Source organism: Ceratina calcarata, unplaced genomic scaffold (genome assembly GCF_001652005.2).
Source record: "Ceratina calcarata isolate Rehan_Ccalc_2016 unplaced genomic scaffold, ASM165200v1 scaffold334.2, whole genome shotgun sequence".
NCBI lineage: Eukaryota > Metazoa > Arthropoda > Insecta > Hymenoptera > Apidae > Ceratina > Ceratina calcarata.
Window position 1 is genome coordinate 23,344 of NW_017156169.1, and position 26,545 is coordinate 49,888.

The 26,545-nt window shown below is 42.1% G+C and overlaps 6 protein-coding genes across 19 annotated transcripts in view; 3 read left to right on the forward strand and 3 right to left on the reverse strand.

The window, feature by feature from the left end:
• LOC108624914 (uncharacterized) overlaps positions 1-3,026 on the reverse strand; it is a 16,600-nt gene extending 13,574 nt beyond the window's left edge. For 2 of the 4 annotated variants that reach the window (XM_026813451.1, XM_026813449.1), the window contains exons 1-2: positions 2,756-3,026; positions 1,647-1,843 (exon numbers count right to left, since the gene is read on the reverse strand). In XM_026813451.1, the coding sequence (XP_026669252.1) occupies positions 1,647-1,709 (63 nt within the window). In that variant the 5' untranslated portion in view covers positions 1,710-1,843; positions 2,756-3,026. The remainder of the gene's footprint in view (positions 1-1,646; positions 1,844-2,755) is intronic. The other 2 variants (XM_026813450.1, XM_018024527.2) reach the window with 2 other exon arrangements.
• A 710-nt stretch (positions 3,027-3,736) lies between these two features.
• On the forward strand, positions 3,737-7,053 carry LOC108624901 (uncharacterized). Its single transcript, XM_018024508.2, has 6 exons — positions 3,737-3,799; positions 4,426-4,457; positions 4,550-4,660; positions 4,746-4,950; positions 5,014-5,370; positions 5,461-7,053. The coding sequence occupies exons 1-6, from the start codon at positions 3,737-3,739 to the stop codon at positions 5,905-5,907; spliced, it is 1,215 nt and encodes a 404-aa protein (XP_017879997.1). The 3' UTR covers positions 5,908-7,053.
• A 161-nt stretch (positions 7,054-7,214) lies between these two features.
• On the forward strand, positions 7,215-8,083 carry LSm7 (U6 snRNA-associated Sm-like protein LSm7). The gene is made up of 4 exons (XM_018024513.2): positions 7,215-7,371; positions 7,461-7,472; positions 7,541-7,724; positions 7,786-8,083. The coding sequence occupies exons 1-4, from the start codon at positions 7,366-7,368 to the stop codon at positions 7,923-7,925; spliced, it is 342 nt and encodes a 113-aa protein (XP_017880002.1). The 5' UTR covers positions 7,215-7,365; the 3' UTR covers positions 7,926-8,083.
• On the reverse strand, positions 8,053-12,521 carry ChLD3 (Chitin and LDLR binding deacetylase 3). Of its 5 annotated transcripts, none has more exons than XM_026813454.1 (12): positions 12,048-12,134; positions 11,108-11,897; positions 10,689-10,995; positions 10,110-10,241; positions 9,937-10,041; positions 9,691-9,834; positions 9,435-9,617; positions 9,226-9,364; positions 9,039-9,160; positions 8,735-8,964; positions 8,489-8,659; positions 8,053-8,406 (listed from the first exon to the last, which is right to left on the reverse strand). In XM_026813454.1, exons 3-12 carry the CDS (start codon positions 10,735-10,737, stop codon positions 8,128-8,130), a joined length of 1,554 nt encoding a protein of 517 aa, XP_026669255.1. In that variant the 5' UTR covers positions 10,738-10,995; positions 11,108-11,897; positions 12,048-12,134; the 3' UTR covers positions 8,053-8,127. The 5 variants fall into 5 exon arrangements, with proteins under 5 accessions (XP_026669255.1, XP_026669256.1, XP_017879996.1 ...); XM_026813455.1 differs by lacking the exon at positions 12,048-12,134 and having other exon boundaries at positions 11,108-11,650; positions 11,759-12,019; XM_018024507.2 differs by lacking the exons at positions 11,108-11,897; positions 12,048-12,134 and adding an exon at positions 12,435-12,521.
• Scp1 (Sarcoplasmic calcium-binding protein 1) lies at positions 12,132-14,606 on the forward strand. 2 transcript variants are annotated; one of them, XM_018024512.2, is made up of 5 exons: positions 12,132-12,392; positions 13,319-13,485; positions 13,550-13,679; positions 13,743-13,846; positions 14,348-14,606. In XM_018024512.2, the coding sequence occupies exons 1-5, from the start codon at positions 12,341-12,343 to the stop codon at positions 14,474-14,476; spliced, it is 582 nt and encodes a 193-aa protein (XP_017880001.1). In that variant the 5' UTR covers positions 12,132-12,340; the 3' UTR covers positions 14,477-14,606. The 2 variants fall into 2 exon arrangements, with proteins under 2 accessions (XP_017880001.1, XP_017880000.1); XM_018024511.2 differs by lacking the exon at positions 12,132-12,392 and adding an exon at positions 12,440-12,596.
• A 170-nt stretch (positions 14,607-14,776) lies between these two features.
• Npc1a (Niemann-Pick type C-1a) lies at positions 14,777-25,482 on the reverse strand. Of its 6 annotated transcripts, none has more exons than XM_018024504.2 (20): positions 25,112-25,482; positions 23,903-24,257; positions 23,533-23,822; positions 23,163-23,355; positions 22,358-22,489; positions 21,595-21,717; positions 21,293-21,510; positions 20,919-21,223; positions 20,641-20,838; positions 20,363-20,564; positions 19,989-20,286; positions 19,782-19,909; positions 19,448-19,705; positions 19,208-19,371; positions 19,022-19,134; positions 18,350-18,939; positions 18,087-18,275; positions 17,923-18,010; positions 17,436-17,527; positions 16,612-16,704 (listed from the first exon to the last, which is right to left on the reverse strand). In XM_018024504.2, the coding sequence occupies exons 1-20, from the start codon at positions 25,223-25,225 to the stop codon at positions 16,699-16,701; spliced, it is 4,056 nt and encodes a 1,351-aa protein (XP_017879993.1). In that variant the 5' UTR covers positions 25,226-25,482; the 3' UTR covers positions 16,612-16,698. The 6 variants fall into 6 exon arrangements, with proteins under 6 accessions (XP_017879991.1, XP_017879990.1, XP_026669246.1 ...); XM_018024503.2 differs by having other exon boundaries at positions 16,615-16,704; positions 17,361-17,527; XM_018024502.2 differs by lacking the exon at positions 17,436-17,527 and having other exon boundaries at positions 14,777-16,704; positions 21,595-21,702; positions 25,112-25,481.
• Positions 25,483-26,545: the final 1,063 nt, after the last annotated feature.

A 26,545-nucleotide genomic window follows, 5' to 3' on the forward strand; every position in this document is an offset into this window, starting at 1 on the left:
CTATAATAACAAATTCAACATGCTGGCATTGTTTAAGTATATAGCCTATACATTCTTAAGTCGGTGAAAAATGGAACTCGTATCGATTTAACATTGTTTATACTAAAACAATGACGCGTACTATGGAAAAGAAATTTAGGTGCATAGCCGGTACGCGAGTCAGCGTTGCGTGGGCGCTTGCACTCTCCGGGCACACGCGTGCGAGTACGCGCCAGGTGTAAACAAAACCGCGTATAACCCTCGGTTAGCGAAGCGCGGCCGAGCGGAACCGTTTCTTTCGTCCCATTGTCAGCTGGTCGTCTCTTTCCTCTCCGTCTTTCATGCAAGCCACAGCCGTACGCCGCTCGACTTTCTCGATCCTATTGCCCATTACCATAAGAATCCTTTCTCGTCAACGAACGAGGAAAACTCTCGCGACTCGTTATCCACAATCCTCGGGAACACCTTTCTCGCGAGAATGCGTGTACGCATAACTGATCGACGCGACTATTTAAACAGGAATCCATTCGACGCGACTCGTTCCTGTGAATCGACTCCCAAGGAGATCTACTGAGAATTTTCTTTTTATAATAGGCTGGTGAATACGAAAGGTCGGACACGACTGTTTGACTCTGCATTTCTTAACAAGTAGAAATTGAAAAACTCTTTAATTTACCTGATTGATGTCCAAGTTACAACAATTATAATTCAAATCTCGTTATTATACTAAATCAGTCGATATTGAAAAATAATAATGTTACAGAATCTAACGAATTTGCAATGCATTCGAATCTCATTGATACAGCACGTTATTTGGTCTTCAATCTGATCGAAAGTACGATGAGAAATTCGAGCTAAGACGATTCCCGGTCTAATATTAATGCATATTTTAGAGGATCCCGCGTTACCTTGCCAAAACTGTAACGAAATCGATTCGACATATTCGCGTGGCCTTACGGCCTTTTTGACCCGACACGGGAGAACTTTCAATTTCCACACGGCTGTCGTACGAGCAGTTAAAACAGACCAAGTATAAATATAGGCGGCCGGGGCAGATCCGGGAAAATTTGGTGGCAGTCGAGTTCAACCCCAGGACTCTGAACGAAATACAAAACGGTTTTTAATCGAAACACGTAATAGTTTTAGAAAATTACGCATTATTGTGAAAAAACACGAATCCACCTTTGAATAATAGATTCCACCAATCGTAGTCATCGTATCTATAAGCTTCAATCACGTTTCGCATCGACTTTCCAACATTATTCTTAATGATAGGGATAGAACGCTGAAAGTTTCCTGAGAGAAAGAATTTTTTACGAGATGCCTATCGATCAGCGCATAGAACGAAGCTTGATACGATTCAGCTTTATTCGGAGACCACTTCCGATAAAAATTCTTCGAATGATCGCGACGACCACGTACTTGTAAACAGTTGATCCAAGCTCGCTCGTGTGAACGTTCAAACAGGGATTAACGAAGAATGTTAACGAGGCGTTCAGAGCTTAGTCGAGAGCGCACTTGGTGCACTCGAGCGTACATCGGCGCCGTTCCCAACAATGAACGAACTTCTTTGTTGGCGGAGACGACCGCGGACGAGGAACGTCCACGCGATCACCGTCGGCCGCGATCTCTATGACAAAAGCTAACTGTATAATATGCTATCGTACCGCGACGATCGGCTCGATCGGCTGCATCCCGGACGGCTTTGTGCAAAGTGAAGCGTGACGCATGGTTCGCGCTTAGAATCTTTTTTCCTCATTTACGATCGTCGAGCAGGGAACAAGATCGAGGGGGTCCGATACCTGCGTGTCACCGTTCCACATCACGGAACGCTTCCCCGTTCGATTCCCGTAAAATATAAATTCTAGAAAAAAGAAGTATAATAGAAACTTGGCTCGTAATTGATACTTAGTTGATAATTGATTTTGCGTTCATCGAATGAAGTAAGAACTGCTGGTAACTTTGTGTATGAATGTGCATGCAATATGCATGGCCCGTGCCAGTTTGCCAACAGTTCTGTGCACGGTTGATGTGTATAATACATAATCGTCCGTAATAGAGCATCGTATAAACACAAGCTTTTTTATGATTCGGTTATAGTAAGAAATTCCCTTATACCGATATCAGAGAGGCGGAACCAAGGAACTTAATTGTGCCGGGAAATCAAAATATCAGCTCAACAATCGAATTAGTATTTTACACACACGACATTGATTTTTTTAAAGACCTATCAATCTAAATAATCCCGGTGGCCTAAAAGTTGAACTCGACCCGAACAACTCTTCTCTGTTAAACTACACTTTCCGGTACCAGGAACTCTGTACTTATATACCCGTTTCCCGGAAACGCGACGAGATTAATATTCCGAGCAAAACACGAATTGTCAATGCACTCAGTCCGACGAGTGAACAAATTAATGAATGGATGAATGAATGTATGAATGAATAGAACGGGACAAGGTATGCGAATATGATCGTGCGAGAATGACTTTGGTACCATGCCGTACACGTGACATAAAATTTTCGGAGAACGACATCCTGGCTTCGTATAGATAACGCTTTGAAACCATTAAACAGATTTTATATTGCCCATATGCTCTCTCCGGTGATAATGATCAAATATTTGCTATATGCTAATGACCTGAAATATTAATAAAGAAGTGAAGATTTCCTTTGAGATTTTTTCCTATCATTTTTACTTTGGCAATTATCCACGAACGACGTATCAATAAACTAATAAAGGAAAGATGTGTCGCATGCAAAAATAAAAGACTCACGTTTGTTTCTCTACGGCTGCCTCATGTTCTCCGGAAGTGACCTCCGTAGAAAATAGAGCTGCTGGTCAGTTTTACGGGTGGACCATCGTAAACCGCGTCGTTTCACGTCCATCGAGAGTTGTCACATGTCACCAGATCCGAGCGCGTCCCGTTGATAACGCGTACTTATTGTATTCGCCGCGCACTTTTCACGCACAGACAATCGCAAGCCCGTACGCCGCGCCGCGCGCACTGTGAATGACGCACGACCGCGACGCGCCGCGCCGGTACGCCGGGGCGCTTATGGTTGTTGTTAAGTATGCGGCCCGTGGCAACCAATAGCAAATTACCCGCGCGCTCGACGAGCCAATCGCGAAGACGCGATCTTCTACACGTGACAGCGCTGATTTTAACTCCTGACCGAATGCGTATCCGCATTTTTGAAAATCCATCGCCACTTATCGAAGGAACGTGGAACATTATTTTAATTCTGTCCCCGACATGTAAATAATCTTTGATAGCAGCAGAATATGTCTAATTAAACTTTCCAAGTATAAATATTCAAATAGTTCTTGAATATTATTATTTGAATTTGAAATTTCTTATCGTCGGAACTTTTATCCATTGACGGTACTCGGTTTATTTTCTTTGTTTTTATAGTTAGCAACTTTTGATTTCGAATAGTTGAGCGATATTTTTCGCTTACGGTTTGACGTCTTGTCATCGAAGTTAAATTACCGTCGATGAAAATATCGATGCCTCTGCGGCTATCCGAATTAAAGTCGTAAATAATGTTGGACAGGTTCCAATAGAAAGTGAAACTTAGCGAGACCCGCGATCCGCAAGGCGCAGGGCATGAGAATTCAAATTGGAGCAGAAAGGAAGGAAGGAAGAGAAGTCGTTCCGCTGCCATTGGTAGATATGCGATAACGGAGATCGAACCGCATAAGGTGGCGCGGTGGCGATACATATTTCGTCGAAATATAGTTATCATTAGAAATTATGGTGCGACCCGTGAACCGCGCGTCCGTGATGATCGCACTCTTGACTCTGTTCGTCAACCAAGTAAGAACGATGACGAGGAACTGTTCTAACGATGCAGCCCTCTCATAACAGCTGCAGCATGCTATAGCCCCGTAGAACGTTAGCGCATATCTCGTGTACCAGTGGCTCCTTGTTCTATTCCGCTCGGCTCCGTGCTCGATCAATACGTCGGTTTTACGCGCGGCTCGTCCGCGTCTAGGCAATGAACCCTCGTTCGTTGTATTTCTCGTTCATGAGTAAGTCTTTTCCATCCATTTGATCTTTTCTCGTTTTCTTTTGCGGCAGAAGTTACGCGGTTTCGTCGTGCCGATCGACAGTGTACGATTAGATCACCGCTGCATCGTGTGTGCGTGTTTCTCGCGATGAAGGAGACTGTCGTTCGCAGTCGAACGATTCCTGATGGGCGGAAGATTCTCGTGCAGCTGAGAGTATCGTTTATCATTCTCCTTTAACGATACCGAATTTTCCATAAATATTGATTTTCATTCATCTCGACGTCTCGTGCGGTGAACGTTACGCCAAGTATCTAAGAACATTCGCATGCGATACTGTTCAGACGTGAAAGAAATGTAACTTAAGTTGAATCGCATTTACGAGCTTCCCATTTAATGACGATCGTTTCCTTTTGTTTGCTGGCCGATTTTTAGGTGTCTTCTAGGCTGTGCAATGGGGGGCATGTGTAAGTTCTCTCGCGTTCCTCCTCTGTTCTCTCGCTTGCCAATTTTGCGTGGTCATCAAAAAAGAATTAAACGACCGGTCCGTTTCTTTTAGCTGCTCTCCTCCAAAATACTGCTGTTCCTTTGGCTGTTGTTACGGAGCATTCCAACTGCACACTGTATCAGACATGTTTAATTTCTTGATTTGGACTTATTGGTACTTATGGTCAGTCTCTCTCTCATTCCCCGCTTTTACGGATCCACTGATAGAAATTAAGATCGATTCTAATTGAATGCGTTCCGTCGTACAGGACAGCGGTGCTTATCGGGATAGCCCTAGCGGCTGCATGCGGTTGCTGGCTATGGAAGCGTCATCATTCTTTCCGTCACTCGTGGTCACCGGGAATGGTGGATTTCCTTTCTTCCCACAGAGGTTCTTCGGTGTCCTGGTATTCGCCGCCTCATTACAGCCGATCCAGTTCCTTCGTTCAGGCATTACCACCTCCTTACAATGAGGTACGCAAACCTTCGCCAAATCGTCGCGAGTTTCACTGATCCTCCGCATTCTGCTTCCTTCAGGTAACGGCGAAACCGAACTTGTATCCGCTGGTCATCGGATACGACGAGGAATCTGGTAAAGGGACCTCGGGATTCGTGATGCGTTACTTCAGATCGCTGTCGCACGCGAGCACACTGGATTCGTTGGGATCGAGTTTTATGTGCAACATGGTGAATGAGGCGAATACCATAATACCGCCGCCGTATTCGTGTAACGACAGCGTCGACGAGCTGTCCGGCGTCGAGTGTGCCAGGATGGAGAACACAGACGTTGGATCGGTCGTCTCGCTTGCCAATCATAGGACTACCTCTGACATATCGAGTTTAGCTGCTCAATCTCCATGCTCGCCACCGCGGGCTACCAGTCCGACGATAGAGGTATCTAGATTCAACATGTCAATAATTACATGCTCATCTCAACTGCGTATCTTGCTGATCTAATTACTAACGCGTGATCTTACATTACAGTTACGCGAGCTGCTAGATAAAATTCAACAATTGCCTCAACTACCCGGCGGTCACAGTACCGTATTGTCTTGCTATCAGAACCGGCCTCAAGTCTTGTGCACGACGAACGCGACGAGCGTCTCCGGCCAACGTCCTCTGAGCCCGGGAGACGTCGGCTCTTATAGGACTAGAAGGGCGCGAGGGAAAATGTACATGCCGTTGGGTCTGCCGAATTCGAAGAGCAAAGTGAAGCGATGGCTGTCGCGATCGGCGCCGACGACCCCGTCGGGCACGGTGCCGATGTCCTTCCTGCCCGGGCAGAGCAGGCGGCCCTCGGACACGGACAGCAACGGCCGACAGGTGGTCCCGTTGCTCTCGGAACAGGACGAGACCGAGAGCAACAACGTGGACCAGTCCAATCGCATCCCGTTGTTGCCCGAACACGAGGACGAACGGCAAGAGACATGACGAATCGTCTGACAGGCGTCTAACGTAATTACGAGATCTATCTCACATAACCATACCCCAAGTAATTTACCATATATTTTTTAAACATGGCTGGTAAACTCCTTATTGCAAACTTAACGCCGAAAAGTGGATACGCGTGTTGCGTGAAAAGGCTTGGGCAATTGATTTCGTCCAGATATCGCCTACGCTGTTAGAAAATAACAAAACCGTTCAGAAGCTGTGACCTAATTTTTCCGTTCCACAGACAGCCGACGCGATGTAACAGCGCCGACTTTTCGTTATTTCTATAGTATTTCGAGCCGGACCGACGCGCGATAGAACGGTAACCGACATCGTTACGTACTCTTCTAAGCTCGGTGAATTAGCGTACAATTACAACTAGGCAAAACACGAAACACGAAGAACACATACATATAATATATAGGTACACGAGACGTTACGGTAAAATAGGTTTTACATAGACTCGTATTTAAATATTGCTTGTCGAAACCTCGGTCAGACCGTGTATTTTATACATCGAATTTTATTTGTTGCCTAAACGTTGACGTACAACTGGCCGAGTGCGAGCCGTACGAGACGAGGTGATCAACTTACAATTAGCTGTCTCTCATCGCGATAAATTTTAATCGTAACGCCAGTAAATACAGTGTCCATCCAGAAACAGCCAGCCAGAAACGATGAAGTTAAGGACAATATATAATACGAGTTAATTAAACGTAGTTCGAGCGTGAACGAATAGTCGAAGGGCAGAGGCTCATCGGGTAGGGCAACTTGACGGACGAAGCACAACGATCGCGAAGTCATTTTGATCGATGCGAGATCGATATTATATTTCATGTACTTACACGTAACGAGTCGACGAGGGCGAGATCCATATAAGCGCCGAACAGTTCTAGGATGGAACAATGAATCCGCCGTGCCACCCGCGGGAGATCGGCCCGTTCATAATCATAAAGTTCGAACGAATATTTGTTACGGTCACAGAAGTTATGCGTACTTACATTGGACGAGAAACACGGCGACTTTGACAACTGTACCGCTCGTTTTCTCACGACATGCAGATACACACACGTACACACACGCCCCATGTATTAACATGTATTTTTTTATAAATCGGATACGAAATAAATCCAAGCTTTTACGAAATTGTTGCAACCGTTACCGTGACCCCATTGTTACCGTTCGAATAAAGATATTTCAAGTACACTTCGAACGTAATTTCTCCTAACGAAGAACTCGCGGATCACGATTTCGCGGCAAACACTGCTTCTCATCGAATGAACTGAAGTTTGAAGCGACTGCGAAGCGCCACGAGTATCGACTTTCTGGTATATCGATACTCGCGTTCATTCAAACGGGTAACCCTAACCTCGGAACTAAACGTTGCCTTAAAATGCGTCATACTCGTGTACCAGCACGATAGTTAATAACATTCCCGGTTTCCAGCGGAAGTAAACGATGTCTGTAAGTATAAAAGTGGTTGCTTCCGATACCGAAATTTCGTTTGCAAGGAATCGATAAAAGAAGTTCGATTGACAAGTTTCTTTTTACAGGCGACGAAACAGGTAAAGATTCATTATTACGCCGATATAACCTGTGCACCAGGCTCAATGGCTTGTTATGTATATTGTAGCAGCAGAATGCGCACGGCGAGCCGAAAGAAAGGAAGAGGAAAGAGAGCATTCTTGACCTATCGAAATATTTGGAAAAGAATATTCGAGTGAAGTTTGCTGGAGGAAGAGAAGCTGCAGGGATTTTAAAGGGTTACGATCCTCTTCTCAATTTGGTACTCGACAATACCACGGAATACCTCAGAGGTAATTAACAGCTCATTCGATCGAGATATAAATTTTTATTAATCTATCTCATTTTCTATAGATCCCGATGATCCATACAAACTGAATCAAGACACTCGTATGTTAGGCTTAGTTGTATGCAGAGGTACGTCTGTGGTACTGATCTGCCCAGTCGATGGAATGGAGTCTATTCAAAATCCTTTTATACAGCAAGAGGGCTAAGGGAACTTGATCGTCAATAATTTTACTTTCTACCAGAAATTCAATTCGAAAAACTCGAGTGGTCGGACTAATTATTTTTTTCATTGAGAGTAGATATAAGTTATCTTAAACTATGTAACACTTATACAGTAAATAAACATGATTTTTGTATAAAAATATGGATGCAGACTTTTTTTTAATAAATAAATGTTTATCGTATACCTTATTTCATTCCAAATTCATTCCTCAACCAAGGATATTCTTTGGGGCACTCGAAACATGTGTGCAAATAACGATGCGATTTCAGCACTCTGCTCGGTAATTTACAGCTACTAGGTAAATCACAGGCAACTTCGAACGGTTGGAATTTACGTGGTTCGCAGTGCCAAGGCTTAAAAGTTTCGATTAGATTTAAGGATGTCGGTTTCCGCATCCATTCGATTACCTGATAACTCGTTACGAAGTAGACGTCGGTCAATCGTAACATGTCGTCCATGAATTTCTAAAATCAATCGAACGACGCTATGGAAATACAGCTCTAAATATTGTTAGTAACTGAACGCGATTTCATGAACTTCACTCACGTTAAATGCATAAGAGTACGATGGGTTTTGGAACCAAGACGCGTGGAAATGTAATCCCAATGGCGCACGATTATTGAGGTAGTGCCTCTTGAAATTAACCATCAGTATCTTGTACACATCTTCGCCCGACATATCCGAGGGACACGAGTCGATTCTAGCGCAAGTGTAATCCTACAGGCATATTATTTCTTTAGTACATCGTTCTAATGGTGGACGAGAGAATCGTTCAACGATCTGATTACATACACCTGCCAGAATTTGATTTATCGGAAGTTCCCAGAGGCCCGTATACGAACGAGTCGGACAGAATTGATCAGCACCCACGCAATCGTGCGGTGGCCTGTAATCCAAGGTATAAGGCCATAGAGGTAGATCGAAAAACGGAGCTAACATAGACGAATCGTACAGGAATCCAAACTCCGACATCATCAGAAATTGTCGGTTCCAACCAACCCGTAAAAACGGCGCTCTTAAACCTATTACACGGATCGTTTCAACTCGAGTACATCGTTAAGGATCAAATATAATTATGTTCAAAGATATCGCTCGCCTCTTATTTCTTCCAAACGAACTGCAGCGTATTTTTTAATAATATTCGCCATGCCGACCATCTCGTCGAACCAATCCTCGACAGTAGCATTCTTCGACCACCAATCTTCCGGTCCCCGGTGCCTGTGATACCAAAAGAATTAGTGTACTATATTTAAAGTTGTTTGACGTTCAAGAGAATCATTTACGTGACGGAATGTGCTGCGATCTCGTGCCCGATGTTCCACAAGTACTGTACATCTCTGTAATTAGTGTACTGGTGACTGACGTAGAAAGTTCCTCGGACGGGGCACCCATTTGGGTTTTTTCTCTCGTCCGAAAAGATTTCTAGAACGAAGGTCAAAAATTAAGATAAGCGATCAACTTTCTCTGGATATGTATGATCGACTGTCCGTACTGGAGAAGAGCTCGAAATTCTCCGCGTTCACGGCATCGTCAAAGGTGATTGTTATCATCTGCGGCACCGTCGACGCTGTCAGATTTCCGGGAACCTGCGTCCCATCTTTCGAGCACCAGCAATTCGGTAAGCGGCATTGTATAGGATCGCATAGTAACGCACCGTTCGGATCGTTCCGAATATCTGCGAAAATCATATGCAGAGTTCTAGTAACTTGAACTGAAATCATATTCTCGTTCAATTGAATATTCCTTACCGCACCAAGCCTCGTCTGAACCATCGGGACAGTCGACGCTTCCATCGCAAAAATACGAAACCGGAAAGCATGTGCCATCTCCGCAAGCCAAATGCTTCTCGTCACAGTCTCCGTCGCTGAGCAGCGGTCTTGGTGGTTGCGGCTCTGTAAAACGCTTAAAGAACTTCCAATCACTATCCGATACGAAGAAGCGTCTCGTCCCTTTTGCTTGAACGAACGGAACAGAACATGAATTCTAGCGCGTACCTGACGTCACGTCGCAATTGTCGACGTTCGCCTTGAAATCGCACACCTGCCTAGAGACGTCGAAGAGCAGTCCCTGCGAGCACCGAAACTCGAACACCTCGTCGTCTGTCGGCATCGATGGAACATTTGTCAGAGGATATCACAGGGTAAGACAACGTAATCGTTTCAATTACCTAAGCAGAGATAATACTTGGCGCATTCTGCCGACGACCAGACATTATGCGCCGGTGCGTTCGGGTTTCTGTAGAACTTGTTGTGGTCGATGCAGGGCGTGTTTTCCGATTTCTCTTTTCCCAGTGACCTAACTGAAATACACGGAAATTCAATCGAACCCGGACTTTCTGCCAAAACTATCTTCGTTCCGTGTTCGATGAGCAGTCTAAATATGCTAAATCGATATAGTACAACGCGTGATCCCGGGTACACGTGTATTGTTCCAAATTCGCGACAAAACAGTCTGGCCAAATTCCGTACACTTTCGCTGTACCCTGCGAAACAATCGTTACGGAGGAGAAATCTTGTTATTTGCACCGATACATTTTCACCGAGCAAAAACGGAAGAGAAATTTCCAGCACGCATTGTGACTTTGGTCGCGGAAGTTCGTTAGAGGGACTCCGGATGGTTTCCGGCTTTTGCCGACGTTCCGACGATCGGAGCTCTTCAAAATTCGAATCCCCCTCGAGACGATTTGACGTCGCGTGTTAGGAAGCCGCGATTGGAAGGAAAAGATTCACACGAGCGCGGGACTCACCGAAAAATAGAACCGCGAGCAGGAGCAGCAGACGCAGCTTCGATTTCATGTCGATCGTCGGTCAGACGTTCCGTTTCTCGTTCTTCGTACGAGAGCTCGCACTTTCCAACTGACACCTCCCTCCAGAGCCGTGCCTTATATGATGAGTATTCGCTTTGCCCGTTCATCTTCCGGCTCGCTTATTTTCACTAAGCATTCGATCGGGAAAATGTGGAACAACGATTGTTCCCGATGCAGCTGCACCGTCCCGTGGCAAAAGATCGATTTCTCAATCGAATCATCAAAGAATTTACGCATCTCCTGTTTCCTGAAATAGTTACGCACGTTTCAGATCGTTAGCAATTATTCGAAATGACGGTTGACGTAACGTTCGGTGACCGCGACTCCCAAATCGGCCACATGGATTGGAACATACGTACACGTAGGTAGGTGTACAACTTTTATTGAATACGTAACGACTGGAAAAGCAGGTGAATCTGTAACAAGCTGGAAAAGGAGAAAGCACGAGGAGAGAAACGATTTTGAACGGGTTTGCGTGCGATGTGCGTCGAGTCTAGTCTGCGCGACGGAGTTGACTTCGACGATGACGCAAATTGCTCTTTTACAATAGATACGTTCGTTTTCGTTTCTGTTTTAGAATTTCTCAGAAGGTGGGAGCATAAAATTATAAAATGCCCGGAGCAGCTTCTTCGGCGTTAATCTGTTCCAGATGACGATGATCATGGATCACAGCGAGGCTCTATTTAAAATACCTCCTCCCTTCTGATACGTTTGCTATATCCTTTCAGCCTTGGACGAGTCCGCCGCGTGGTTCCGCGCAATGTTGATTATTCAACGAAATAATTGCATGTCCTACAGTTTTTCCAGCCAAAAATAAAGAGCTTCTCCTTTTACCCCTGGGATTGTAGATTCGCGCATAAATAAACCGAGCAGATGTCCAAGCAAGATGTTGACAGGTAGTCCTAATTAAACGTGTCATCGTGAGTTTGCCAGACATAAATGAGATCACATTTACAGTTGACGTGTCTATGGCAGTTCTACGTGTCTATGGCAAGATGTTCAATTACTACCTATAATATAGCATTGACCAGTTGAGAAAAAAAGACGAACGTCACTTTATTTAGTTGATCGTAGCATTCGTTTTTACTTCTGTGCCAGGGACAAGCTTCCAGGGCGATGATACTCATTGATCAGATATTATTGTTCCAACTGAATTGAACGGTAAAAAAGGGAGAAACTGATGAGAAATGATTGAGACGATGAAAGCCGGCGAAAGCGAATCGCTTTCAGCGAGTTAGGTGACTGTGTCATGGTGACACCGGCCACCACCTGAGCCCTGAGCCCCTTCCCTGTACATACCAAGCGCAACGTTACTGTGGTCCTTCTCTTAGGGGGGGTACTCTAAACTTAGCCACGACTCGGTGAGACAGTGAGACTCGACTCGAATTCAGTACAAAACCACCATCCTCTCGAATCCCTTTCCTCGTTGCTGTTTCCTGAGTTGCACGACCGCGACAATCTTAATTTGACCCGTTCTCGATTGATCTCATCTCCTATCGTCGGTCTCTCGATAAAGACACGGACGGAAAGGAAGTTAGCGCGCGAGAAGGAAGAGGAGCAGCGTTGATATTAACAGAGAAATATCACGGAAAATGGCGTACAGTTGGAATAATCGAGTAGATTTCATTGTAAGATTCCTTTACGGTTAGTACGCGGTAATTTAAAACAAGATGTGCGTGAACATACCTTGGTTAATTGCATCGATAATCCGTTCATCCACTCTTGAGTCGAGAGCATGCTACGAGTACCGCTGTTTCCCCAGCTGTCCATAAATATTGATGTGTGGTTTGAGTGAAACTCATCAATTCCTGTGGATCTTCCTCCTCTTCATCTCTATTTCCAATGAAGGTACACAAAATACGATGTATCTATTGCTCATCGTTTCGCAAACACATCCGGACTGAACTGTGCATGCATCCAAACTGTGCATAGTGTGCATTGTAATCCAAGCAATCTAGGCAGTGGCATATTAACGTCTTGAATGAACTGTTCGATACGAAAACGCAGGATTCCAAAGAAGCAGGGGACGAAGGGTACGTCCCGTTGGCTTCGGAGGATGTCACGCTTGTTTAGGATTTAGGTTGACTTCGAGTATAATCTCGGCGCCCGACGTCGCAATCGGCCGATGCCAAATTTAAGCTTGGCTCTAATTTGTTTTATGGAACATTCTATTTATCCTTTTTCACATAATGCAACCCATTTCCATAAGCCGCGAAGGTAAAATCGTACGAGTACTTGCTACGAACTCGTCGCGGTGAACGCGGGACCCGCACCGTTAAAACCGTGAATCGATTGTCGATTTCGTCGATCAGCGAGAACTCGATATGATAATTTGTATGATCGATCGATCGATAAAATTTCAAACGTTCTAGGTTTTGAGGTCCTACGTGCACTTGAGACTTGGCAAAATTCAAAGTATTTGGAGCGCGTCCAACTGTAGCATGAGAAAGATTTCCTTAGACGCGAATTGGCACGAATCGATCAATTAATTGGCCGCCTCGCGCGTGCTGACTACTGTACGTCCATCGAATAATAAACTCGATTAATGACGCGCGAACGATTGTGTTTAGATACGGATAATAATGGCCAGTTGGAGAAGCATGATTTCGAGTGCATGGCACTTAAGATGACCCTGATCGAGGGGAAGGGCGAGTTTAGTTATGGCCGATACCAGGAGAACCTGCACATTATGCTCTCTCTATGGGACGAAATCGCGGAACTAGCAGATTTCAACAAGGTACAGATTCGACTCTGAAGAATTCGCGTCGTCTCATCTCACATTGTTCACTTTCGTTCTCCAGGACGGAATCGTGACCATCGAGGAGTTCAAGGAGGCGGTACAGAGGAGCTGCGTCGGCCGAGAGTATCGCGATTTCCCGCAAGCAATGAAGATGTTCATCGACAGCCACTTTAAATTAGTAGACTTGAATGGTACGCGAATCAGACGGTACTCGCATGCTAACAATACGCGAATCATCGTTATTTATCTCCTAGACGATGGTGTAATCGCTGCCGACGAATATCGCTACAATTGTGTAACGAGGATTCCCGTGGACAACGTGAACATTTTGGACGAAGCCTATCAGAATCTTCTCAACGTGAGCCTGATTTATAGATTTTGTAGTTCGAACGGTACGCGTGACCGTTCTATACATAGAACCAACGTTCTTTCGATCTGACAAACCCTACTCGAGTCTCTATAATTCAACTGTTAAATAGTTTAAACATTGTTAATGGGAGAATCCATAAATGCGATCTATTGGTTCACTGTCATCGGGCTAATACGTTCCAGAAAGCTAATACAGGAATAATAAAGTATCTAGGTAGGATCGAATTAATTCCGCATTCGACAACAGAGAACAATAGCTTGATCGCCTGCCAAGTTTGATGGTCGTGTTTTACGTCCGGTAGCTGACGGAAGCATGTGTCAGTAACTAAAAATGTATTTAGACTACATCTATCCTGCCGACTGAGCGTTTTTAAGTTTATGCTGACGATCATGCGATCAATTTTATGGAAACATAAGAATATAAATCGCGATACCTGACATCGCGATGCCTGAAATTTAATCCAAGTTGAATCAAGCTATTTGCTCGCAGGACGACGACAGAAGACGCGGAGGACTGACCTTGTCGCGTTATCAGGAATTGTACGCGGAGTTCCTCGGTAACCCGGATGAGAATTGCCCAGCCGTTCACCTTTTTGGTCCCCTGCACGCTATGGGTTGACTTCCGAGGTAAATAGCGATTCTTGTGTGCACGTACAAAAGACAATCCTGCTGTATTTAATTGTTATTTAATTGTATGATTTTAAATGTAAGATGGCTCAATAAATCCTCTATTTTATTGTAAAAAAAAATATAGCTTTCGTGGATATTTCCGTATTGAGTTTGGCACGAGCGTCAGAGTTACACGACCACGTGTTTGGCATGCCTCTTCGCCATCGTCGTGTTGTTTTCGTATAGTATTGTTGTTTGCCTTCGAACCGTTCGTAAATAATCGTGCGAAAAGATACATAAGAAACTTGTATCGTACAAACAGAAAAATGTTTTATTTGCCTCGCGTGTTTAACACGGTAGTTATCGTGTCGTTCGGATATCCCTCTTTAATAGTCTCGCCGTGCTTTCTTCCCTTGCCCATCGCAAGGATTTAATACTGAATTTTAAATAGCGATATATTCGCCAATGACGATTTGCATATCACGCGCATACTTATCGCCGAGTTTCGGCTAGTTTTATTTAACATTCACAGTACTTTTTCTTTTTTCTTAACCATTTCTTTATACATGTAGGACATACTTTTCTTTATCGATCGTACGCTAAAACTCGTACACTGAACTGCTCGATGAGATTTATAAACATAGATTTAGACAAACAAGTTCTATTTCCGTACATAATCATCGTAACGATATGATATGATAACTTTTCTCAACTAGCAAGGGTCTACTAAAACTTTGAGTTACGGTATTTTTCTGTTGTTAGTATAAAAATTGTTGTTTTGTATACAAATACATAATTTTTTTTTATAAAACGCTCGAGTTTGACGAGGCATCGCATACTCGATTCCGTCTCATTTCAATCTCGCACACAAAAAGAAGCAATACTGTTCGAACTGATTAATTACGCTCTGAGCAGAAGCGTGCCACTTCGTAACGAGACATTCTATGGAGCGCGTGGAAATTAAATTTTAACATGCCTTATGCATCCAACTTTCAGTAATTAAGTCCAACTACATTTTCTCCTTCTCTCAATTGAACAGTTCTATTATGTGAAACGTCTTAATCGAACGACACTGCATAGTAATCGGAAGTTCACGAATAATTATTCTTCCTCCTTGAATATCTGGATATCCGATGAGATTATTGAGAATAAAAAAAAGATTGCTTAACATTTACAGATCATAAAAAAGAAATAGGAAAATTGAATTAACGATTGCTCTGAAAATAACGAATAAGAATACTCTCGTAGAATATTATCAGTTTAAAATGAAAAGAAAGAATGAGTGGTAACGCACTGAAATCTCAGACATCGATGTCACGAAGTTAACTCACGTTCACGACTAAATGTATCCGCATCGATCATCTATTTTTAAGGACGGTTAATGTTGTGGGACAATATTTTATATTTGTCTCCTTAGAGTTCTATGAAACTAATAAAAAAAGAGTCGTGAATAGTGATATTTTTCTGTTATGCTGAAGAATTATGCGACATCCAACATCAGAGAAATCGGGTGTTTTTTCGCGAAGAAAAAATGCATCCACACGTGGATAAATCGTAACGAGAATGCGCACATTTACCATCTGCCAAGCCATACACACTTACGCAATTTCATTGAAAATAAATAGATCGCAGAGATCAATTTCGAAATTAAAACTGACAATAGTTCAAATTCAATTATCGATACTTTCGATCGGCTCGATTGTACCGTTTCGGAAACCTCCCGCGAATACACACATAAAGCTTTTAGCTATAGAACAACGTTAAATTAAGAGACATTCCTCTACAATTAAATATCCTACCTCCAACGAAATCGTAGTATATATACGAAATTCCACATTTTCCTAATTACAAAATACTATACCAAGCATGAACTTCATAGCTCATTCGATGCTAGATAGGTGGTTATTAAAAATATTTAAAAACAATCTTCCCTTTTGTTTTTGACCGTAATAAAAATAATTCTGCATTCATAAACTGCGTTAAAACAGATTTACGTTCATTCTCTCTAAGTAGAAAAGTCAACTTCACCGATTGACTCGGACGAAGACTAACATTAGAAGGTCACCGAATCATGTGACGGATCTATGGAGTTCACACTGGCGTAGGAAGTGGTTGGGTACACATGGTTGTCATTTTGGAGTAAAGGAGTGTCAGGCCCGCATACTTGACTCCTAAATTCGTTTCTAGTCCCATTGACTTGTTGGTAGGCTCCTCTACGCCCTCGGCGGGACATCACGCCTGTAAACATCAGTAAAAAAAATTGATCTTCGCTCTCAGCTCGACACGATCGTATCCAGCTAAAAGCATCTACTACGTCAGTACACTGAAAACTAAAGCAAATAATAACGGTGCTCGTAAAAGATAAAGCGCTAACAATGATGTGCTTAAAAAGAAAGAGGGAGGCATGAGATCTATTCACCAGTGACAATACAGATTTCCATATCCCTTCTTTTACGTAAAGATTAAAACTACATACGTTCATAGCCTATTATTAATTAGAACGATCTAATTGCGAAATAAACAATTATTTACGCAATAGCCAACTAACCACAAGAGCACAGGGATATGTATCCCATCCCACACTCATCGACGCACACAGATCCCGTCACAATGGGCACATTTCGAAGCTTCGAACATATAATGTATCGCGAGTACTTGTGTAATCAGAGTCAAGCAAGTGCAGAAACTTCCACTCGATGTGTCTGGGGCATCTCGAAATGCCTATTCCATTCATTTTTATCGAACGATTTTGGAGTAAAGCCCGAGCAAGTGTCGCGGTAAAGCCGAGAGTTACGTATTGAGAAGCCGAACGAACGGAGGAAAGAAAAGTAAAGTGTCCACGAGACGCCAAGTAGGATAGTGTAAAGAGAATTATTATTGTGTGTCCTGCGTACCTATCTTTCGTATTCGAGCACTCTGAAGGTAGGTGTGCTTGTGGTGGGTGTGGGAGGAGAATTGAGTTTGCTTACGCGATGATTCATGGATGTCTCCTGTACGTTGTCCAGATTTCCCTGTATTGCTCTCTTGTGATTCGCCAACTTTTCTCTGTTCATTGGTGTGCCTAAAAGGACCAGAAGCCGCAACGGAAGCTTGTTTAATTTGTCGTTGCATTTTTCATTCTCTTTTTGCGAGAAGCAAACTACTAGGTCACCAGAACCAAATTTTTGTGTTTCGTGTTACTGTGTATAAGAATACGAAACAAAGATAAACTAGTTAACATAGAAGCAAAGAAACATAAGCGAACATTTGTCTGTAAAATGAAACCTTCTTGCATGTTGATCTTATATGTTGTAATATCCAGAGATATGAAAATTAAATAATCAGCTCGTTTCGCTAACACTGGTGTTCTCCTTTTTCTTTAGTAATACTACCAATGCGACTTTGAACGATGCAATATGAATTAGAGTTTTATGTGAAATCGTGCTATCAGAAGCATATCTGTTCATTTTATCTTACCAATATAGCTGAGTAATACTGGCAAAAATATTAAACCATGTGCAGCACCGAACAGCACGATGCCCAGATACATCCTAAAGTAGAATACCTAAAAACGCGTTTAATTGTATGTTATTGTACATATAGAAAATACGTATAACACGAATGAAGCAGAATTATTGTACCTGGAATATCTGACTCTTCGCAAAACCGAGTACCACGATTCCACCGAATTTGGTAAGAGTGATACCGCTGAAGATCGAACTTCCCATATTCGTCAATGCGTCGGCAACTCTGTCGACTCTCGTTGTTCTCACTGACACTGAGAACGAATGTACCAAGTGGCTACAGAATTCTACGGCAATTCCAACAGCCTACGGAAACGGTGAACAGTTAATTACGTCGATGTCCATCGATTTCCTAAGTCGCTGAAATTTGAGGTGCTTACCATAACGAGATTGACGAGAGACACGGCGTTTAGCGTTATGTGCCACCAATACATCAGACCACCGATGTTGACAACGATCATAGTGATCGTTATCACGACGACGATAGACGAGAATATGTCCAGGCCCATCAACAGGAAGGTCACGACGAATATGGCGATCAAAGATATCCCTATGCTGAACAACGTGTCAGGCCACATAGTTAAATACTGTTCGTAGAAAACGTAGAACACGCTGTACGGGAACACTTCAATGTCCGCCTCATAACCGAGTTCAGTCAGACGTTTGTTGATTGTGTTTGTTATATTTGCAGACACGGCTCTCGCGGCTCTCATTGATTCATAATAATCAGCGGACGATTTCAAAATAGAGTGATAAGCCATGAAATACGAAGCACCGACATCTGACAAACCCGTGGCGGGGTCGGTGACGTAATTAACGCCGTGACCGTAAGCAGCATGGCCACCTTTGGCGCAGCTTTCATCAGGATTATCTTGCAAGAAGAAGGACACGTATCGGTCGAAATTGGATCCCAAGGGTCGACCCATTCTATTTAAAGGTATATTGCACTCTGTGCAATATGTCGGAGATGCTGAAAACGTAAATTTAATTCTTCGTTCATATTCTTTGATCATATCATGTGCTACAGGATAAAATATGAAAATTCTCTTTACTCGTATGTGGGCAGAATGAATCGTTCGATTTGAAGTATTTGCAGCACGTCGGCAACTGAGACCAATCGAGATAATCGTCTAACCAGGATGCTGCGGGTTTCGCTATGTACGACCTAAAAGAAATAAATCTCTTAAATATTTACTGTTCCATGCTCTACGATTGAAGATACATTTTATATCTCTTACATGTTTGGCTGTTTCGATGCTATAAATATTTGAGTAGCTAAAGAGTCAATGTTGCAATACTGACCGCCGCAGACAAGGTTCTGTACATATAGATCGGAATAGTTCAAACCTTCTTTAACAACGAAATACATTGGTGGTCCGATAGACAAATAGCTATTTAAAAACTGGAAAACAAATCAAAGTTACGACTCGTATCTTGTATCTGTGTTGATCAGTTGGAAATATGTTACGCAAACTTACTTTGAAGTATTTTAAAACGAAACTATCTTCGGGCATAGAAAGTTCTTGATCCAATCCAACTTCGATATGTGGTACGACCGCGATACTCGAGCAGAGCCAGCCGAAGAATATCAACATAACACATACGCGAACCCATTTTTTTAACAGTATCGGAACGTAAACGACCTTGAAAAGTTTGTACAGAAGCCCATTCACCGCTTCTTCGCCGCTGTCTTTCTTTGAACCGCGGATGAAGCAGCATACATCCAATCGATTATTCTAATAAAAAGTTATAAAATATTAATCATGCTAAATGATTCAGAATTACTCATTCCTTATTTCTATTAATACTTACTGCTTGTCGGATAGTGTCTAGTGCTAATAAACTAACGAAACACGTCACTTGAAGTACAAAGTCTATCAATAACGCCATACCGGCATACAGCGCAAAAGCTCTAACAGCAGGCATATCGGATAATCCACCTAAAGAGATAAAACATTTTCAATGTTCTACTGTCGTATATAATTAGACGTCTTAGATGTGCGGTTCTTTGGTATTTACCAAGGAAAAAACAGCAACTTTCTGATATGCTTGTAAGTAGCATGCTTGGCCCGACTTGACCGAGGGTACGCCCGATATGTTCAGGCACTGACTCATTCGGACGGCGACCTTCCCTTTGATGAGTTTGGACAAGAATGAAAATATTGTCGACACCGACGGCGAGGACGAGGAACGGTATGACTTCAATAATAATGAGCGTAGCCGGAATGCCGACGAAACCAAACAGACCAACAGAACAAACAACAGAGGCCAACACTATAAGTACACCGCCAAGGCCGAGAGTAATTTTAGAGTCAATCTAAAAGTGAAAACGTGGTCGTCAAATCCTTGCGTCGATTGTACGAATATGCGCAAATATATTTTATTGTCGTTACCAAAAGTCGGCTGCAGCTTTTCATCTGACCGAGTGAGATAGCGATGTACGCGAACATAATTATGTACGATACGAGGATTGTTAAAACATCTGATTGGGATTCGCGGTTCAATTCGTCCTCGATAGAACGTTCCGAAGTGAAAGCGATGTCCATAAATGCCGGCTTCTTCGTCGCTATCCACTCTTTCATAAACTTCACGTAACTATAATTACCAAGTTATATAATTACAGCGGTGAATGGTTGAACATTGGTCTCTTTTAAGTATATGATGTACGTACCTCTGCTCCCACTCCATTGCTGGTTGAAGTTTAGATTTGTTATGATAATTATTTACCAGTATGGTTAAAATTATCGCTGTGGCTTTTTCGTACGGAGAATTTCGAAGATCTTGGCCTTGTTTTAAAAATCCTCCAACTGCTATTGCCGGTTCCACCGGACCCCCGTAAGGTGCAAGACACTCAGGATTATACGGATTCCTAAACGATAATACACGTGAAGAATTATTTTAAAAAGTTACTCGATTAGTCCACACGAATATCAGGCGAAAGCAACTTACTGCGTGCAGACTAGAAAATGGTCCAAATAATTTACTGTAAAATTGAAGTCGTCCACGGAGGAAGAATCGAAAGTTTCCATACTGTCTTGAAAGTATCCCCAAACACTTTGAATGACGCATTGCGATGCGGTTACTGCCCCAGTAAATGGACTGGTCAATGGGGCGAGACATATATTTGCTAAGGTGTAATTGCTGGGCGTAACGATTTGTTTTATTTCTTCTTGCAACTTGTATACGGTTTTCAAGAAGGTGTCGTTAAATACTGGGCCGTACGTTATCGGGCCGTTCGACGTATTATGCACGATCTAAAAAATTTAATACAGTTTTATCTATCGTCTCATGAAAAATTCGTTTTATCCATGTATGAAACTTACATTCGGCAAACCGACAGACGTTATGATTATTTGCTCGGTGCGGTAGAAAGGTTCGAAGTGTTCGTCGAAATATTTCCTTTCGATTCGGGACCGCGATTGCGGGGCGGCCCATAATTCGACCGGGTCGGTGGTAACATAAATGTATTTTATTCCATATCCAAGGGTAATGATAAAGAGAAAACCAATGAAGAGAACGAACCATGGCCGCGACGCACACGCTGAAAGGAATGAATAAAAGAGATCCCAGATGCGAAACTGTGCGTTACGTGTAATCGTACCCGGAAAAGTAGTCTGTTATGTACCTGTGCCCCACCAACGGAAGAATTCCACTAACAGTTTATCAGTATTCGCGCCTAATTTTTCGATGAACGTCGACTGTTCTTCTTCGTCTAATCCGCCCGGCAAGTCATCTGCGGATATCACACCTATAAAAGTTTTTGCGTTACGAACGAGGAAATATGTATTATTGTATACGTCCAAAAGTGCTGCAATTAAATGCGATAGAGTCATAGACGGTGCGCTGTAAACAAATACATTAAGCGGCTAAGGTATACGTCCGAACGTAAATAATAAAAAAGAGCTGCAACAGAAGATTTGGTATAACAATAGAAGCAAACAAAACTCTGTCCGTGTTTAGAAACTGGAAGCTTTTGATATCAAATATACAGTAGCAATAATAATGCGTGTGTTTATTACAGAACAAAGGATGGATTAAAAGTGTAAGGTAGAAATGAAACAAATTCAAACGTAAGTTATTCTACTTAATCATGAGAAGAAGATGCGACCAATGAATTTCGATGCTGTTTAATAAATTAATTTTAGGACTTTCGATGGCAGCTAGACGGATATTACATATACTCCAAGTATTAATAGCCCAGGGTGTAGAGTGATAAATACATGATGACGACGTGTTTATCGAGGAAAATGATGAAACACGTACGAGGAATGGATGATGACCAAAAGCGCAGTATCGTATAAAGAGAAAAAGATGATACAATAAACATAACATAAGTTAAGGGTCAAGCACAAGTCCACATATTATAGATACAGTTGATAGGAACCTACTGGAACGCTTAGATTGAAGTGGGCTGTCTTCCTGGTCTGCGGCGAGAGCAATACGCGCACCATCTCCTGGGTGATGTAACCCCGCGGCTAGGCGTCTACCCACCTGCCTTCCTACCTCCTCACCTCGTGCAACTATACATATACGCACACCATACAGACATAACTGAATGATCCGATTCGGAATCAAATTTCTTTCAGTTTTATACAATTTTCATGTGATATTTTCGTGATAACAGAGTTCATAACGGGAAAAATGAAATGTTAAAAATTTGAAATCTCTTCACACTAATGGCAATACAACCATTTCCCTGTGAGGTATTCGTTATACAGTTCAATGTTATTCTTGCGAATGTTTTAATATCCACACATAACTGCTACACAACGATTATCGAGCATTAATTATAGGAAAAATTAAAAAAAGTAATGAAAAAAAAAATACTTATCGAAGCATAGTGCGGAATTTGTCAAATTAATTTTTAAACCACAACCAAAGAATAAAGGTAATATAACACAACAGTAAATATGATCCTGTTACCAAGGAGAAAGGACAGTGGTATGATTCAAAACAATTTATACTAGAATTCTCTCGTTTAAAACAGCGTAAATGATAATTGCGTAAGTAATTAGTCACTAATGCGATTAGAAAAAAATATTACGCCAAATTAATCCTGAATAAAATATCACACAAGAGTTTAAATAAAAATAGATATGTATGTTTCACACACAGCGATTCGTGTTTTTCTTAATGTATATAAGGGTGAATCTTCTCTGAGTAAATGATTGATTAATAATTTAAGTTTCTTACCGATTTGCTTCCTATTAGTGAAGCACACCATAGAGAGCAGGAAGAGAGCCGAACCGGACAAAAAGATGATGATCATCGTCACGGCGTATCCATCGTAACCGAGAATGGTGAACGGTTTTGGTAATGGAGGAGGTGGTGGTGGTACCGGACAGCTAGATTCACAGTCTACGCAACTGCACGCTGGTGAATCTTTCTAAAATTGTTAAAAGAATCATTTTAATAGAACTTTCTTCGTTCACGCCTTACGCCTAGACTAACTGTGCCCTATTATCATACTTATACGAAGTAAAAATTGATGTCACAATTAGTTCACTTAAAGGTGTTCACAGTTCGCTAATCATCAGTTACGACTATGAAGACCAGTACTCACATTTAATGCCTTGCTGCAAGGAGTGACTGTAGGGTCCACCGGAGTAAATGGACCCACAGGTTCATCTGTGTTTATATAGGTAATTTGAAAAGGTACATATGGATTGGTCGCATCTCCCATGTAATGGAACCATCTCAATGCAGTACATTTACTGGCTCCCCATATCCCACACATTATGTCCAGCGCTAATTGTCCACTGCTGGGTACCGACACTTTGTTACAAGAATTGAATGTACCTTCCAGATACTTATTCGTTATATAAAAATCTATTCCGTTTATATACTCCACGCCTGAAGAAAACGTTTAGTTTCAATACCACTAATTCTAATTTTGCTGATTCCCATAGTCTGTCCAAAGGATTCTAAATTACCTTTATCATCTTTTTGTATCTCGGTAACATTGATAAACTTGCTCTGTTGTCTGCTACAAGTGAACTCACAGAAGTGCTTTACTAAGTTATCTAAACAGCTCGGACATCTGCTTAAAAAATTAGCTGCCAGCTTAATGTTCGTATCCATTGTTGTCAGCTGATTCGTGTCGCAGCAGGTATTAATCCCCTGGCCAGAATCGACCATTAAATGTGGACAGTTTTTATACAGTAACTTTTGCCCCGCGACGTCGAGGGGTTTAGGCGGTCCATTGTAAAGACAATTTTTTTTGTGCATCATCGGATCCGTGTAACATTCTCCATACCAAATACACTGACCGTCATCTGCAGCAGATACCTGTTGGCCAATTGTGGAACAATTGTTTGTCAACCAACCCTTCCATTTTTTTACATGAAATAAACTATGTTTACGATTTCGTAAAAAAGAAAACGTATAAATCAATCGGTCGAGCGAATACAACGATCTATGTCGCTGTATGTATTATACAACATTTATATGTAATGAATCACAACTCTCGAGAACAGTACAGAAAGGCTTTAACATTCTTACGCGCTCGATCTTTCGGTGAATAAAGGGAATGATACTAAATGACGTCAGGGAATGATATTAAAATTGTTACAGATTAAAAATTAGTCATCCGAGTTATCATGCAAAGTAAATAAAAATCTATATAACTGTATTCTCAGAACAATTATATCGGCGGTTCATACGGGTAAGCAACGAACAGAACGAAAATAGTCCTGATTCACATTATCGAGAATTATCTTTTTATTCGGAGACGCAGAAGTGTACGTATAAAATTAGAAGCCTATCAAACGGATTTGTATAAACAAAATAGTTTGATGTCAGTACGGAGACGCAGGTAAGTAAATGTTGCGAAATGTGCACGATCCAAAGAAGATTCATCTTCTTTTAAGCGGGAAAAATTGACTTCAATAATGACGATAAAAAAATTCGTGTTGACCTTGCCCCCGACAAATTAAGCTTAAGTAGTAACGTGTTCCTTTAACTGATAAGGCAAAGGTATAATTAAATTTAATAAAGACTCTTTGGTCGGCGTCTTTGCCGATAGGCTTTCACGAGAATCGGCCGAGATGACGTCACGAATCGTTCCTCGGCACCAGGGTGTGGTGTAATATACATCGAAATCGTTCCGAAGAGGTTCCGAATTTCGCAAGGTACAGACTTACCGTGAGAAGCAGGCTCCAAGCAGCGAACACAAACAACATTACGTTTACGCGTGACATATTAACATCTGTCGAAGTCCGAAGATGATCTCCGGAAAATACACAGAACCAGCGCATAGCGCGTTTATAGCCACGGACACGACCGATATTCAACGACTACGGTTCCCCCGAGCACAATTTTCACGTTGACGGTGCCTTATCTCCACACCGATGCGTATTCTTGCACTCGTCTCGAATGATCGACGAAGGAACGGTAAACGACACACGATCAGTTTCACCGAACGAACGACGCAACTGGAAATTCTGTTCGTCTCCAACAACGCACAGCACAGTACAATGTGCGCAGCTCGGTGGCGACGTTAGTGTCTGTGTCTGTAATCACAGCCGTCAAATATATGATTCTACGCGGTTCGGGAGTCCTCGGCTACCCTCGGTTCCTCTTCGCCCTCGAAGAGACATGCATTGTAATTGGAAATTCGAAACTCGTTCTTAAGTTTCGATGACAATACACGTTATTTATTCGATATTAGATGATCAAACGATTCTTTCAGGACATTTTCTGACCAACTGAATAAGTTGGTAAAAAATATTTTACACACCCGGAATTCGAATCACGATCACCATCGATACATTTATACATACATATAATAAATATACATTTTTATTGTTAATTTACACAGGCTTGATTTTATCGATTAATGATTGCGATATAGTTTTTCGGGACTTTGTTTTATCACCTTCTATTGAAGAGCGAACACCTGTGCGCGCGTTATCTAACTTATGATTCAATGTTGATGTTACGAGCTCGATCCTAATTACAGAAACTAGCGCAATAAACAAGTGGTACTGTTCAGCCGATGATTTTCTTTCTATACACAGTAGTAAATTAAGAAAAGTAAACTGGCTGCTCGTTGTTCAATGCACGGTCGTCCATAATCGTAATTATGCTGCTTGCATAACTTATCAGTTTTTGTATGTATATGCGTCGATAAGTCCGAGTCCGATTCGCGAATTTTTCGTGATCTATGAATCATTTCACAACACATTATGTAGACTTGTCCCCGACGCATTACGATTAGAATGCGTTTGAATGTATTCCAGCCTTCGGGAAAGACTTCCTAATCGCTCTCATAGATCTATTCGTCGCGACGGGATGAAAATTCCGAAATACAAAAACGATAGAATTTCCATAGAAACAAAGAATCCCATTTATGCAGTTTGGGCTACGATTATCGTGAGAAGAATGCTTAGGAATCGAATTTTCCTATAAAATACGAGCAGAATTTCGGAGTAACAACATTTGTTCGAACTTGGACTTGTCGAATAATTTAAATTTAATCATTCGTTCAATCTACAAGCTCAAATATTCAGAGTGTTTAAGCTAAAAATAGAGAACCGCCGGTGAGCTGGCTGTTAAGAAAAAACAGACGATATTCC